General features: G+C 35.4%; 1 protein-coding gene across 1 annotated transcript; it reads left to right on the top strand.

Annotated features, from left to right (window-relative positions):
• Positions 1-15,689: 15,689 nt before the first annotated feature.
• LOC6052410 (receptor-mediated endocytosis protein 6 homolog) lies at positions 15,690-17,213 on the top strand. Its single transcript, XM_001868653.2, has 2 exons — positions 15,690-15,956; positions 16,016-17,213. The coding sequence occupies exons 1-2, from the start codon at positions 15,810-15,812 to the stop codon at positions 17,069-17,071; spliced, it is 1,203 nt and encodes a 400-aa protein (XP_001868688.2). The 5' UTR covers positions 15,690-15,809; the 3' UTR covers positions 17,072-17,213.
• Positions 17,214-17,435: the final 222 nt, after the last annotated feature.

Here is a 17,435-nt window from a genome sequence, read left to right as displayed (position 1 = left end):
TCTCATAATACTAACCCTCAGTACGCCGCGGGTAATTGGCTCCCTCCCACTAACATTTACACACAAGATCCTCTGTAGTTTTAGGTTTTTCTTAGGTTTAAGAAAACTGCATTTACAATAGCAGACTCATTGCTAACCAGGTTTCTGTACTGACAAGGACCTAATAAAAATAATTTATAGCATTTCGTTCTAATAAAGTTATAAAATACTTCAAAAATTCAATAAAAGTTGTACTGAATCATACAGAAAATAATGAGTCATAAAGTTTATTGTATTTTTTTTATTAATTTGAATATATTTTTAAATTATATTAACGCCTTGTAGTTGCCTGAATATTAAAAAAAATAATCCTCGTTTTTCAAAACATTATTATTTGTTTCTTGAAAGGTAACGCCATTATGTCACATTAAACTTTTTAATAAATGGAATCTGGTCAAAGTAAATTTTATTGAATGTTTTCTATAAATTATGTTTTGTACCGTCAACTGGGTCAATCGGGACTGCAGTCTGTATGAATATGGATTACAGTCTAGGGACCATCCATAAACCACGTGGACACTTTTTTGGGAATCTGTTATCCCCCCCCCCCTTCGTGGACAATTGTCCATACAAAAAAACATTTTTGTATGGATCGTGGACAATCCCCATACCCCCTAAAGTGTCCACGTGGTTTATGGATGGTCCCCTAACTTAAATTATTAAATTCCTAAATTCTGAAATTCTGAAATTCTGAAATTCTGAAATTCCTAACTTCTTAAATTCCTTAATTCTGAAATTCTGAAATTCTGAAATTCTTAAATTCTTAAATTCTTAAATTCTTAAATTCTTAAATTCTTAAATTCTTAAATTCTTAAATTCTTAAATTCTTAAATTCTTAAATTCTTAAATTCTTAAATTCTTAAATTCTTAAATTCTTAAATTCTTAAATTCTTAAATTCTTAAATTCTTAAATTCTTAAATTCTTAAATTCTTAAATTCTTAAATTCTTAAATTCTTAAATTCTTAAATTCTTAAATTCTTAAATTCTTAAATTCTTAAATTCTTAAATTCTTAAATTCTTAAATTCTTAAATTCTTAAATTCTTAAATTCTTAAATTCTTAAATTCTTAAATTCTTAAATTCATAAATTCTTAAATTCTTAAATTCTTAAATTCTTAAATTCTTAAATTCTTAAATTCTTAAATTCTTAAATTCTTAAATTCTTAAATTCTTAAATTCTTAAATTCTTAAATTCTTAAATTCTTAAATTCTTAAATTCTTAAATTCTTAAATTCTTAAATTCTTAAATTCTTAAATTCTTAAATTCTTAAATTCTTAAATTCTTAAATTCTTAAATTCTTAAATTCTTAAATTCTTAAATTCTTAAATTCTTAAATTCTTAAATTCTTAAATTCTTAAATTCTTAAATTCTTAAATTCTTAAATTCTTAAATTCTTAAATTCTTAAATTCTTAAATTCTTAAATTCTTAAATTCTTAAATTCTTAAATTCTTAAATTCTTAAATTCTTAAATTCTTAAATTCTTAAATTCTTAAATTCTTAAATTCTTAAATTCTTAAATTCTTAAATTTTTAAATTCTTAAATTCTTAAATTCTTAAATTCTTAAATTCTTAAATTCTTAAATTCTTAAATTCTTAAATTCTTAAATTCTTAAATTCTTAAATTCTTAAATTCTTAAATTCTTAAATTCTTAAATTCTTAAATTCTTAAATTCTTAAATTCTTAAATTCTTAAATTCTGAAATTCTTAAATTCTTAATTTCCTAAATTCTTTGATCTTTTTAAATTTTCAATCTGGGTATGATTTTAAATTCTAGATTTTATTTAGATTTTATTTTATTATTTGAAGGATTTTGAATATATGAATTATTAAATTATATTATTTTAATTTTATTAATTTTTAGTTTTAAGAATTTTTAAGCTTTGAATTTGTTATTTTTAATTTTTTTTGTATACTTATTTCTTTTTATTTTTTTAATCTTAGATTTTTTTATTTTTAATATTGAAATTTTTAAAACTGTGTGTTTATGGATTTTCCCTTTGGTTTACTTCTTTTCAAGCAAAATACAAAATCCTTCCTTTTAATTTCAAGATTCTGCTTTTGAGATTCGGCATCATAAGGCAATTCGGAATTTTCAATATTATAATATCGATTACAAAATTATAAATACATTTATAACTTTCAGTTGCAATAAAATAAACAAATTCTGAATATTTAAGTTTTTCACTAGAACATTTTGCAAACAAACATCGCGCGAAGGAACGTCTTTCCTTGGCCGTTTCTTGGGTGTTTTTATATGGAGTTTTGCGTTCCTTCCGAGCTGCATATCAGCATTTAGTGTTGTCATAAGATTGTTCAAAATGCATGTTAAAAAAAAGTTTTTTACAAAAAAAAATACCGTACAGATAATGGTACAGATATTCGCCATGCTTGGTGCAGATAAGACAGATTTTTGGACCCTCTGATACAGACGAGCATGTGGTAACACTGGGTTGCGCTGTTTCCAGCTGTGGTTCATCAGTTCGTTGAAATAATTCGAAGAGAACGGATGTCATTTTTGAGCTGCCCAAGGTGGCGTTTTTATTTGAATTTATTTTCGTGATTCAGAGACGCTGAATTCACGACAATGGCGCGGTTTGGTAGTTATTTGAGTTTGAGTGTGTAGGGATTATGGGTTGCAGGATTGAATATGTAATAAATTATTAAATGAGTATTTATTATAAGATTGATATAATTCATAAATAAGAGTTAAGAGCGCAACAAAAAGTGCGCACCTTCATGAATATTGCCTTTTTAGCTAATTGTAGATTGAGTGCGAGAGCGCGCTAGCGAGCTGCGAGAGAGAACAACGAGCGAGAAAACAACGAGATGCGCGCGGCCGGCGAAAGAGAGAATGAAGATTGTCAAATCAGTTTTGTGGTTAATTTCTGTGGAATAAGACGTGTTGTTTGTTAATTGCAAAATATCTGTGTTTTTATTATAAAAGAAAGTCCCCGATCACGACAGAGTGGTATGGTGAAAGTGAAAGTGTAATTTTGTGAAAATTGACAAGGCTGAGTGCTGCTATGGGAATGCTCAGAGGAAGGTAAGATGGCGGTCGGGACTGCAAGGAAATGCTTAAAGATTTGCATTGGTGTTGGTGCGATAAAGGGCGTAAGAATTGGGGATTGACGGAAAAGTGGAGGTCACGGAATCACGTGGAATTGCGTTCAGACTTGTAGTTGGGTTCGGTGATCTAAAATAGAATCAGTGATTTTAGTGATGTGAACGATTTGACCTGGCTCAGGAAAAGACGAGGGAGTTGCAAGAGATGCCTCCCAAGTTGTGAATGGAAAAAATGAAGCGATAGTTACCCAAACAAAAAAAATATATATCTCCTATTTAAAAAAAAGATGAAAAATGGAGCGAGAGGTTTCCTATAAAAAAATGGAGCGAGAGGTCTCCCAGGAAATGTAAAAAAAAATGGAGCGAGAGGTCTCCTTAAAAAAAAAATAAGTGGAGCGAGAGGTCTCCTAACCAATAAAAAAAAAAGAAAAATGGAGCGAGAAGTCACCCTAAAAAAAAAAAAGAAAGAAGAAAAATAGAGCGAGAGGTCTCCCAGGAAATGTAAAAAAAAATGGAGCGAGAGGTCTCCTTAAAAAAAGTGGAGCGAGAGGTCTCCTTAAAAAAGTGGAGCGAGAGGTCTCCTAACCAATAAAAGAAAAGAAAAATGGAGCGAGTGGTCTCCCTAAAAAAAAAAAAGAAGAAAAGTGGAGCGAGAGGTCTCCCTACAAAAAAAAAGCAGGAGGTCTTCTAGGAAAAGTTAAATAAATAGAGCAAGAGGTTTAAGGGTTGAAGAGTTTCAGTCAGTATTGATGCAAGAATCTAAGAAACGGTAGACTCAAGACCTACACGCCTTACATTTGAGCTTTTGATTGAATTCTTGGGAAAACATCGAACAAAGATTACGTCTAGCGAGACGATCGGGAAGAGAAGAGAGATCAAAAAAAGGTTTAAGAGTTTCAGTCAGTATTGTTGCAAGAATCTAAGAAACGGTAGACTCAAGACCTACACGCCTTACATTTGAGCTTTTGATTGAATTCTTGGGAAATATCGAACAAAGATTACGTCAAGCGAGACGATTGAGAAGGGAAGAGAGATCGAAAAAGGGTTTAAGAATTTCAGTCAGTATTGTTGCAAGAATCTAAGAAACGGTAGACTCAAGACCTACACGCCTTACATTTGAGCTTTTGATTGAATTCTTGGGAAATATCGAACAAAGATTACGTCGAGTGAGACGATCGAGAAGGGAAGAGAGATCGAAAAAGGGTTTAAGAATTTCAGTCAGTATTGTTGCAAGAATCTAAGAAACGGTAGACTCAAGACCTACACGCCTTACATTTGAGCTTTTGATTGAATTGTTAGGAAATATCTTGTGAGAAGAGAGATTGGAAAAGGGATTAACAGTTTCATTCAGTATTGTTTCAAGAATCTAAAAAAAAAACGATAGATTCAAGACCTACACGCCTTACATTTGAGCTTTTGATTGAATTCTTTCAATCGATAGCGGAGATCTAATGCATGCATAATAGTGTTAGTAGAAATTCGTTCTGATAAGTTTTAGAATTTCAGCCTTTTTTTGAAGGGATGGTTGGTGATACGGTAGACTCGTCCTGATTTGAGGTTGAAATTGAATTAAAAAAAATATATATACATAGGCTCATTTGATGTTCGATATTTGGATGATGTAGAAAAGCGTTAGTAGAGGTCTGAGTTTTAGAATTTTATGCTAATTTTGAAGCAATAATTTGAAAAACGGTAGGCTTGATATCTACACGCTTGGATTCGAGCTTGAGATTGAATTTCTAGGTGAAATCGAACAGAATAGAGGAACAACGGATATACATTGTAGGTCAAGGCAATAAGAGTTTTTTTTTATTTTTAAGATTTGATTAGACGACGAGGGGTTTGAACAAGGTAGTTAGGTTGAAAGAGTAGAGGAAAGGGATATTGTGGAGAATACAGTTGATTTGATAATAATTTGGTAACATAAACTTCAAACGGACTTTTAGGTAATTTGTAATAATACTGTAGAAGGTATTTTATGTTGAGTGTACAGACATTTTAATTGTCTAACGTGATTCTGACAACACTGTGGCGCTTGAGTGGGTTTGACATTTCATTTTGGGGGAGAATGAAAGAGATAGAAGATTGAAGATTGAACGTTCGGCTTTGGTTGCGCTGTTTCCAGCTGTGGTTCATCAGTTCGTTGAAATAATTCGAAGAGAACGGATGTCATTTTTGAGCTGCCTAAGGTGGCGTTTTTACAAGCGTTTTTATTTGAATTTATTTTCGTGATTCAGAGACGCTGAATTCACGACAGTCCAAACAGTAGATTTTTTCAGCACGAGTCGTACATAAACGCGACGAGTGCTGAAAAAATCTAATTTTGCACCGAGTTCCGAGATGAGACTCAGAAAACTTAAACTTTCCTGTTTCTTTTTATTTAAGCCGCTGCACAGTGGGCAAAGACGGGTGAAAAAACGGATCTTTTGATGCCGTCAGTTTCTGCCTATCGAAAGTAGGGGAAATATACCCTTTCTCAGCCTATTTCTATTATCGGCCTATCAGCACTTTGATCATGAATTACAGCTTTCATAAAGTGTTTTTGACTATTCCAAAGTAACAAAAGCTCAAATAAAAGTGAGCAAGCAACTTTCCATTATTGGCGTATCCAAAAATGTTGATTTAATAGCGGAAAACTGCAAAAGCGATGAGAATTGGTCGAACGGCTAAGTGTGATTAAAATGGGTATATTTCCCCTATCTAAAGGGTGACGATTCTCGAGATTTTCAATTTTTCGGGAATCGAGAGTTGAATTTGGCCATTTCCCGGGAATTCCCGGGACCCGGGAGTTTTTTTCTATGTCAATAGTGGCAATTATTTAAAAGGAAATATAATAATATGGTTTCTTTTCAATCAATTAAGTTACATTTAATTCATACTTATACTATGAAACGTTAACTTCAGTATCCTCTTTATCTGAGGAACTAAATCGACCATTTGATTTTTTTTTCTGAATCTGCAAATACAAGATCGTTTCTTGTGCGTTTTGGGACTCAAAATTGTAGTTTAAAATGTTAACGAATATTTATTCGCACTGAGTGATTTTTCAAAGGTCCACAAGCTTGTTACATGAACTTCTTATTAGTTTTTTGTGAAGTAAAAAAAATAGCTAATATATGGGTCATTCCTTCTTAAGTGACCACGCGTCCAACATCGACCTTCACCAATTCTGCTCATATTTGGCATGGGGGTTGTTTTTGCCCCAAAAACAAAGAATCCAAAGTTTGGTGACATTTGGTCCACCCCCGCGCCCGTGGCACCCCCCTCTTTTTCTGAGATTTTTGAAAAACCTCATTTTTAAAATGCATTTTGCTAAGAGAAAAGTTTACAAAACGTGAACTTTTGGGTATGCATATTTGAAGATTTTTTGACGTAAAATCGAATGGCGTACTCAAAATTTACGTACAGTGTTGCCAGAAATGAAAATTTTGCGCTTTAGGTTTTAAAATCCTTTGGACGAGCACTTACGGGAAAACTGACAATTGCATTCGATTGCTGAGAGTTTTTTACATTAAATTCAATCAAAAACTCAGGGTAAAATGAATATTTCTTGAGATATCACATTTTTAAGTTGGAAAGCTCTGTATTGCACAGCAAATGTTTTACTTAACCATCAATTTTCAACAGTACATTGCGTGAGAGCATAGTAGGCCTTGAAAATTGAATATTCTTTTTTTCAATTTCTTAACGGAAGCAAGTGAATGTCCCAAAATTGAATTTATGTATGTATGTATTGTATACAATGTATACAATACACAAATACAATGTATACAATACATACATACATAAATTCAATTTTGGGACATTCACTTGCTTCCGTAAAGAAATTGAAAAAACCCGATTTAATCCCACCTGGGGTGAGATAGAGCCTTTCTTACTAAAGAATATAACATTAGTAGAACTTCTTCTTTAAATTCATAACCACGACTTTGTTTATTTATAACGTCAGAAAAGAAAGTCTAATGATGAAAGCAAAGTATTATAAATGATATGCTTTCGAAAAGAAATAAAAAACGCTATTTTCACCAAAAGAATATTTGTAATCGTACATATTCTTAATCAAACAAGAGTTTATGACAAACGCGAGCATAGCCAGCTTCCCATGCGCCAGTGACAACGCACACCGCGGTTTTGGTTTTCTAGCTTCGGTCGAGCCCTTTTGTGTGTTGGTATTTTGGTTCATCGTACCATCGTACCGAACAAAGCAGGCGTAAAGAAAAACCGAGGTAGGGGAACTATTCCCTTTTTCAGCCTATTTATATTATCGGCCTATCAGCATTTTGCTCATGACTTGTCCAAAGTAATAAATAGCTCAAATAAAAGTGAGTAAACAACTCTCCATTGTTGATACACTTGAAAAAGTTGATTTAATAGCGGAAAACGGCAAAAGTGATGATAATTGGTCGAACGGCTTAGAGTGATTAAAATGGGTATATTTCCCCTACAAGTGAACCGCGTGTGCCGCACGGTGCAGAGAAGCTCGCCATTCAGCTTCTACATAAGTGAGAGTGTCAGAAATCGCTATTTTTAAAACCGCACCACAACACACACAATCGCGACTACCTTAAGTAGAAAGCCATAGAGTTATCTACGTGCGCATGTATTGCGTGTACGTACACGAAAAAGATTGAGGTTAAATTTTGTCCGGACAGCAAAATCAAATGGTGCGCTAGTGTGTGTACGCGAAACGTCATAAAGCTCTATTGGCGTCACCAGCATTGAAAACTTTGAAAACGATATAAACGATGAAAAGCTTAGAAAGCTCCTATTGGAATCCAATGAACCCTGTTAAATAAACTTACGACAAATGAAGTCTACATTTAGGCGATTTTAGGAGCGCACGGGAAAAAAATTGATTGTAGCCGGATGAATGTCCTATGTCACAAAAGTTTTTGCATAAACATTGGAAAGTTATGCAAAAACGCATAGGGCAAAAGAAAACGAAAAGCTACGATATCTTACACGTTGTAGGAAACATCGGTAGACAAGCTACTACAAAACGAGTATAAGTCGAGCCACAAAATAGATGCGCCAGCATTCTTGCGCCAGTATTCGAAGCTCAACTTGACAACTTGTCGACTTGGCGACGAAGCGTCAAAAATCGATGCAGTGTGATTTTTTGACGATTTTTCCGATTAAAATTCATGCTGAATCGACATATTTACGACGATGGAAATGACGTCCTGGCTTAAAGTAAAACCTATACCTTTCTTTAGTAAGAAAGGCAAAAAGTAAATCGCTCTAAAAATTGATCCGGATTGCCGATAGATGTCAAATTTGTTTCAGATGCTCACTCATGGTCTGTACAATGAATGTAGAAAAAAATTTCGGATAAAATCAGAAATAAAAAGTGTTGGCGAAGGTCACCAGGTGGGCTTTTACCTTTTTTTAGGGATTTTTTTTCTTTTGGTAGGTTAATCAAACGGCTCTAACTCCAGAACCAGATTATGGATCTGGATGAAAATTTGGGAGGTTGTAGAGCTAGAAAAATGCAATTTTTGAGATAAATAAAATATATGAAAATGAAAAATTTTGACCATATTTTCATTTGAAAACTGTGTATTTTGTTGAAAAGTCTGGCCGCATCCGAAAACAGATGGATATTTCGAAATTCGGTCTCAAAATGACCCTTGTTCAGCACACCAGCTTTCAAATGCACTTTTAACAATCAGAATCGAAAATAGGAGAGCCGAGGATTACGTGACACAAAATTTGGCAAAAATTTTACCACACACGGACATCACTCGAACTCCACGGAATTTATTTTCTCAAAATTCGAGGGTTGAAGATAGACGAGTTCTGTCAAGGTGAATCGATAGAGCGTCAAAAATCGATGCAGTGTGATTTTTTGACGATTTTTCCGATTAAAATTCATGCTGAATCGACATATTTACGACGATGGAAATGACGTCCTGGCTTAAAGTAAAACCTATACCTTTCTTTAGTAAGAAAGGCAAAAAGTAAATCGCTCTAAAAATTGATCCGGATTGCCGATAGATGTCAAATTTGTTTCAGATGCTCACTCATGGTCTGTACAATGAATGTAGAAAAAATTTCGGATAAAATCAGAAATAAAAAGTGTTGGCGAAGGTCACCAGGTGGGCTTTTACCTTTTTAGGATTTTTTTCTTTTGGTAGGTTAATCAAACGGCTCTAACTCCAGAACCAGATTATGGATCTGGATGAAAATTTGGGAGGTTGTAGAGCTAGAAAAATGCAAGTTTTGAGATAAATAAAATATATGAAAATGAAAAATTTTGACCATATTTTCATTTGAAAACTGTGTATTTTGTTGAAAAGTCTGGCCGCATCCGAAAACAGATGGATATTTCGAAATTCGGTCTCAAAATGACCCTTGTTCAGCACACCAGCTTTCAAATGCACTTTTAACAATCAGAATCGAAAATAGGAGAGCCGAGGATTACGTGACACAAAATTTGGCAAAAATTTTACCACACACGGACATCACTCGAACTCCACGGAATTTATTTTCTCAAAATTCGAGGGTTGAAGATAGACGAGTTCTGTCAAGGTGAATCGATAGAGCGTCAAAAATCGATGCAGTGTGATTTTTTGACGATTTTTCCGATTAAAATTCATGCTGAATCGACATATTTACGACGATGGAAATGACGTCCTGGCTTAAAGTAAAACCTATACCTTTCTTTAGTAAGAAAGGCAAAAAGTAAATCGCTCTAAAAATTGATCCGGATTGCCGATAGATGTCAAATTTGTTTCAGATGCTCACTCATGGTCTGTACAATGAATGTAGAAAAAAATTTCGGATAAAATCAGAAATAAAAAGTGTTGGCGAAGGTCACCAGGTGGGCTTTTACCTTTTTAGGGATTTTTTTTCTTTTGGTAGGTTAATCAAACGGCTCTAACTCCAGAACCAGATTATGGATCTGGATGAAAATTTGGGAGGTTGTAGAGCTAGAAAAATGCAATTTTTGAGATAAATAAAATATATGAAAATGAAAAATTTTGACCATATTTTCATTTGAAAACTGTGTATTTTGTTGAAAAGTCTGGCCGCATCCGAAAACAGATGGATATTTCGAAATTCGGTCTCAAAATGACCCTTGTTCAGCACACCAGCTTTCAAATGCACTTTTAACAATCAGAATCGAAAATAGGGGAGCCGAGGATTACGTGACACAAAATTTGGCAGAAATTTTACCACACACGGACATCACTCGAACTCCACGGAATTTATTTTCTCAAAATTCGAGGGTTGAAGATAGACGAGTTCTGTCAAGGTGAATCGATAGAGCGTCAAAAATCGATGCAGTGTGATTTTTTGACGATTTTTCCGATTAAAATTCATGCTGAATCGACATATTTACGACGATGGAAATGACGTCCTGGCTTAAAGTAAAACCTATACCTTTCTTTAGTAAGAAAGGCAAAAAGTAAATCGCTCTAAAAATTGATCCGGATTGCCGATAGATGTCAAATTTGTTTCAGATGCTCACTCATGGTCTGTACAATGAATGTAGAAAAAAATTTCGGATAAAATCAGAAATAAAAAGTGTTGGCGAAGGTCACCAGGTGGGCTTTTACCTTTTTTTAGGGATTTTTTTTCTTTTGGTAGGTTAATCAAACGGCTCTAACTCCAGAACCAGATTATGGATCTGGATGAAAATTTGGGAGGTTGTAGAGCTAGAAAAATGCAAGTTTTGAGATAAATAAAATATATGAAAATGAAAAATTTTGACCATATTTTCATTTGAAAACTGTGTATTTTGTTGAAAAGTCTGGCCGCATCCGAAAACAGATGGATATTTCGAAATTCGGTCTCAAAATGACCCTTGTTCAGCACACCAGCTTTCAAATGCACTTTTAACAATCAGAATCGAAAATAGGAGAGCCGAGGATTACGTGACACAAAATTTGGCAAAAATTTTACCACACACGGACATCACTCGAACTCCACGGAATTTATTTTCTCAAAATTCGAGGGTTGAAGATAGACGAGTTCTGTCAAGGTGAATCGATAGAGCGTCAAAAATCGATGCAGTGTGATTTTTTGACGATTTTTCCGATTAAAATTCATGCTGAATCGACATATTTACGACGATGGAAATGACGTCCTGGCTTAAAGTAAAACCTATACCTTTCTTTAGTAAGAAAGGCAAAAAGAATATTCATTTTTCAAGGCCTACTATGCTCTCACGCAATGTATTGTTGAAAATTGATGGTTACCCAAGTAACCATCCTGCACTAAAAGAAATCATAAATTAGTTGGTAAACGGCATGCACCAGCTAATCAGCTATAAAACAGCTAAGGTGATAGCAAATCAGCTCTAAAACAACTGCTCTAATAAAAGCTGGAATAGAGCTGATTTGAAGCAAACGCTGGCAACACTGTTCTGATTTTTCTTTGAAAAACTGGCACCACTGATAGAATTTTGGGAGCGAGTGCGAGAGTGAGCGAGAAGAGAAACAAAATGATGCACAACTCTCGCTCGCTCGTTCGTAATTTCATCATCATCATCAAAATCAAGGATTGGAACTTCAAAGTGGGATCTACGCTGAGGGTGAGGGAATATCATTCATTCTTCGGACATTGGCTGGAAAGGTGTTTTAAAAATTAACAATTTCTAAGCTGATTCATCCGACTTTGGAAGCGGTCATGGCGTGGTCGTGGTGCTCCTGCTGCAGGTTCAAGATAAAGTGTTCTGAACAGCTTGGATAACTGTGCAATACTTGAATACAATTCATGAATAAATGTGTTTGAGCCTGATCAAATTGTTTAATGTTCTTATCTCTCAAAGAAACATAATTACTCATGGCTTCGAGTGACACAAATTTAGACAAAGACTTTGCTATCATGATTACGAGAGTTACTTATGATAAGTAGCAGTAATTGAAACAGTCCAATCACAACGTTTGAACATTCCCCAAACAGGCGTGACGACACGGGCGCAGGAACCATCAGTAAACCACTTCTGGAATCTGGCATCACATCCCCAACAAAGCAAGTTCAATCAAATAAATCGGCTTCTTCGCTCGGTCAGCTGAGTTGGTAACATGGTAAACAAACTAAAAATAGAATTTAGAGAAGAGTGTGAGAGAGCAATATTTTTGCCTCTCTCAACTTTGTTGACATTTTCCAGGGGTGGAACAACAACAGTAGGGGCCAGCTGGAAATCAGAAATATAAAGTCCAAAATTAGCTGCAAATCAGCTGCAAAAGCGCTTTTCATGCAGATGTCAAAACTCTTTAGCATTAGCTCGCAGCTGTAAAAGCGCTTTTAGTGCTGAACAGTGATTTGTTTTAGTGCTGTTTGGTTACTTGGGTAAGTAAAACATTTGCTGTGCAATACAGAGCTTTCCAACTTAAATATGTGATATCTCAAGAAATATTCATTTTACCCTGAGCAGCGATGGAATAATCATCATCAAAAGAAAATCATTGGACGTTCATCAAGAGAAAAAATCCGAAGGGAGCTTGGCTCTCCTCTCTCGCGCACGAAAGATCGGTAGAATAAATCTAAAAAAATCATCATCTTGATTATTCGGCGGATCATCTTTATCACTACTACACTTGCAAGTGTAACGTCACACGTCGAAAAATGACCTGTCACATTTTGTAGATGGGCAATGTGTGTAAACAAAGTGAAATAAACCCAAGTAACCAAACAGCACTAAAACAAATCACTGTTCAGCACTAAAAGCGCTTTTACAGCTGCGAGCTAATGCTAAAGAGTTTTGACATCTGCATGAAAAGCGCTTTTGCAGCTGATTTGCAGCTAATTTTGGACTTTATATTTCTGATTTCCAGCTGGCCCCTACTGTTGTTGTTCCACCCCTGGAAAATGTCAACAAAGTTGAGAGAGGCAAAAATATTGCTCTCTCACACTCTTCTCTAAATTCTATTTTTAGTTTGTTTACCATGTTACCAACTCAGCTGACCGAGCGAAGAAGCCGATTTATTTGATTGAACTTGCTTTGTTGGGGATGTGATGCCAGATTCCAGAAGTGGTTTACTGATGGTTCCTGCGCCCGTGTCGTCACGCCTGTTTGGGGAATGTTCAAACGTTGTGATTGGACTGTTTCAATTACTGCTACTTATCATAAGTAACTCTCGTAACCATGATAGCAAAGTCTTTGTCTAAATTTGTGTCACTCGAAGCCATGAGTAATTATGTTTCTTTGAGAGATAAGAACATTAAACAATTTGATCAGGCTCAAACACATTTATTCATGAATTGTATTCAAGTATTGCACAGTTATCCAAGCTGTTCAGAACACTTTATCTTGAACCTGCAGCAGGAGCACCACGACCACGCCATGACCGCTTCCAAAGTCGGATGAATCAGCTTAGAAATTGTTAATTTTAAAACACCTTTCCAGCCAATGTCCGAAGAATGAATGATATTCCCTCACCCTCAGCGTAGATCCCACTTTGAAGTTCCAATCCTTGATTTTGATGATGATGATGAAATTACGAACGAGCGAGCGAGAGTTGTGCATCATTTTGTTTCTCTTCTCGCTCACTCTCGCACTCGCTCCCAAAATTCTATCAGTGGTGCCAGTTTTTCAAAGAAAAATCAGAACAGTGTTGCCAGCGTTTGCTTCAAATCAGCTCTATTCCAGCTTTTATTAGAGCAGTTGTTTTAGAGCTGATTTGCTATCACCTTAGCTGTTTTATAGCTGATTAGCTGGTGCATGCCGTTTACCAACTAATTTATGATTTCTTTTAGTGCAGGATGGTTACTTGGGAATACTTTTAAGTGGTGCTGACAAGGAAATTCACCAAAAATCATCAGCAGATTGATTTTCTTGGAGAAGTTCGGTAGCGATTTTCTTTTGCGTGATTTGCCTCCTCTCTCTTTCGCGGGTGAAGAAAGTTCGCAAGCGAAATTGATTTTTTTGCGATTATTCCATCCCTGACCCTGAGGTTTTGATTGAATTTAATGTAAAAACTCTCAGTAATCGAATGCAATTGTCAGTTTTTCCGTAAGTGCTCGTCCAAAGGGTTAAAAAAAACATTTTAAAACTTAAAGCTCAAAATTTTCATATCTGGCAACACTGTACGTAAATTTTGAGTACGCCATTCGATTCTACGTCAAAAAATCTTCAAATATGCATACCCAAAAGTTCACGTTTTGTAAACTTTTCTCTTAGCAAAATGCATTTTAAAAATGAGGTTTTTCAAAAATCTCAGAAAAAGAGGGGGGTGCCACGGGCGCGGGGTAGACCAAATGTCACCAAACTTTGGATTCTTTGTTTTTGGGGCAAAAACAACCCCCATGCCAAATATGAGCAGAATTGGTGAAGGTCGATGTTGGACGCGTGGTCACTTGGGAAGGAATGACCCATATAATTTCCCAGTATCGGGATATTTGCAATACGATAAACAACGACTCAAAACAACAATTTAAGCTTGTTTTTTTTCCTTTTTAAGGTCAACTGTTAATATTCATTGAAGAAATATTTACAGTTATCAGGAAAATCAGAATGTTCTCAATTGGTGGACCTTAACTTTACAATGATTGACAGAGTGTTTTTTCTTAAAATATAATTGAATATTGAGGATGACGTGAAACACAAAATGACTTATTGACATGAAAAAAGAAAATTAGCTTGATACAGCGAAATTACCCTAGGGACTTAAAAAAACAGATTATGAGAGTTGCTATGCTCGATAGAGGATATGAAAATTGAACTTATTTTGAAAAAGCTTTCCCTCTTAGAAATAATAAATAAAAATAATTGTAAAAAACTTTAGATTTCATTTCTGGGGAACTGCTAAGTATCCACAGCTAAAAAAGTAGTGATCCAGCTGCGTGTAAAAGGCCTGGGTGTAAAATAAATATTGCATCATTTTATACAATTTTATGTAATTTTACACCCTGAAATATGTAGCCCATCAGTATGGGAAACCTACTTGACCAAAATGTCAAGCTCATACATGTGTTTATCCTTACAGCTATTCATCGGTCTGATGGCCGAGTGGGCTAAGGCGCCAGTCCTTAATATTGTTGCTGGGTTTGAATCCCGTTGGTTGCAACTTTTTTTGTGTTTGCAAAAAATGTACATGCAGTGTGTAATATTAAGTGTTTATGTTGACGAAGGTGATGTGCATGCTTTTGCATGCGATTTTACCATCGGATTTTTTGCTGTGCAGCGGGTCGCCCGTGGTCCGCCAAATCAAACGCTGACGGATCGCCAGAGCGGTTTGGCGGTCCGCCGGCGGGCTGCCCAGTCAATGTGGGTAACTACAAATACGGATACACCAGCGATGAACCTTCAGTCGAAAACAGAACACTGATGAAGTCTGCAAGTAGTAGACGAAATACGTATCTGTCAAGATATTAAAAATATATAGCAGAATTAAAAGGAACAACTCGTCTCTTTGTATTCATAGTAAACGCTCAACCAAACCACACAAAAAATGATTGTTGAAAATTTTATCCGCCTGCGGGTCGCCCGTGGTCCGCCAAAATAAACGCAGGCGGATCGCCAGAGCGGTTTGGCGCGAACCGCCGGCGGGCTGCCCAGTCAATATGGGTATTCACAAACGTTTCTGAATGGATGTGTAAACTGAGTTTAAAACGTCAATGAGGAAGCGAGAAGAGCTAGTCTTTTTAAGTGTGTAATAGCACATCTAAGCGAGTGTGCATGAGCGATAAAGAATCATCTCTTAAAAGAAATTATTATCGATCAGAAAACAAAATAACATTATCACGGTTCGGAAATGCAGCCGAGGATTATAGATGGTTTTTGGACGATAGCAGAGCTAGCCAAATCGCTACGTCGGGAGAATTTATTCATCGCAAATGAACAAAGAAGCTTTCTCGCTTTACACGAAACATATAAAAAAGCTTCCAGCGAAATCTTACAGGTTTGTGATGTGCAGTGCTTTATTGATAATTACAATAATACTTCTCATTCACTTTTCAGATTACATGGATATGCGCCCATCAGCGTCAAATTTTAAATAATTTAATTGTAGCCAAGTCAGATTGTGGCCCTACAGTATCATGTCAGCGGGTGAATATGTTAAAACATACCAAATTCGTCGATATACACCAGTGCAAGGTCATAAAATATGCGCATATCATGGGATTTGTTGAACTGATCAAATTAGTATACGAGTCTCCTAGAGCATTGGCACACTGCTTGACATTAGCCGATCGTGTTGAGGATACAATGTTTGACATGGATACATTAACTGCGTTTATTGTCAATGGTCTTTACGGTAGCATAATCCATCCCAAAGATGCTGAGTTAATGATCAAATTGCTCCAGGCACTGATAGAAATGCAGATCGTCACCAGTGACAATCCACGAAGATTACTACGAGCAGGATCGTCTTCTTTTGCTAGGCTTTATCAAAAATACCACGAGTCATCTTTTTCTGCGAAGCTTTTTCTTAAGACCATCCTGTTCGAACCGATCATGTCGGTGCTGATGCATGACGAAATCAAACTAGAAGTTGATGCAGAGAAGATTTTAGCTATGCAAAAAATGTCAGATAGTGTAAAAATGTTTGGAGCAAAATCGTCCATCGAATTTTCGGAAAATTTGCAAAAGTACACTTCAGAGATAGTTGACAAACTGAGTATTCTAATATCCAAGTTTATTCAATCTATGAAGGAAGGCTGGTACATGTTTCCGTTTCGCACGTTAATTCAATCTATGTATCACTTTTTAACTGAGGCAAAAATACCAAACGTTGATGTTCACATAATTTTAACTGACATGATTTTCACTAACTTTATATGCCCGGCTATTCTCAGTCCACATATGTACGGAATTATTGATGCGCCAATATCGGAAAATACTCGATTTAATCTCATTCAAATTGGACAAATTCTACAATCACTTGCGCTCATTGAATTTCAACCAATAGATGCAAAACTAGGAGATTTGATTGATAAGTTGGATAAACAATGCGTTAATAATTTGCTGAAAAACTCTACCAGCAAGAGTACTCAGGAAACTTTGAAAACATGATGCAACATCAAAACATGGTTGGAAACAAAATGGTTCTTGCAACACTCGGAGAGTTGATTAATTTCAGGGATTTGTTAAAATACGGCACAGAAGGAGAACATTTAAAACTTCCATCCGAAGAAATAAGCAAGCTAAAACCCATACTCGACCAGCTACCCAATCTAGCAGAAACAATCCAGGAACAGCAAAATATTTCCCTCGATATGTTTTCCACCAGCTCTAACGGAGTCAAACCTAAAGCAAAACTCAAGGGACGCGTCTCGAAAACGAGAAGTTTGAGTAATTCACCGCTGCATTCATCGAGCGAGAACAGCAAAAAGGAAACTACAATCAATAGCTTCGATGATAAAGGAACAGTATTTAT

Source organism: Culex quinquefasciatus, chromosome 3 (assembly GCF_015732765.1).
Source record: "Culex quinquefasciatus strain JHB chromosome 3, VPISU_Cqui_1.0_pri_paternal, whole genome shotgun sequence".
Taxonomy (NCBI): domain Eukaryota; kingdom Metazoa; phylum Arthropoda; class Insecta; order Diptera; family Culicidae; genus Culex; species Culex quinquefasciatus.
The sequence above is the reverse complement of the archived record's forward strand: the minus strand, read 5'-3'. Positions and strand labels throughout refer to the sequence as shown.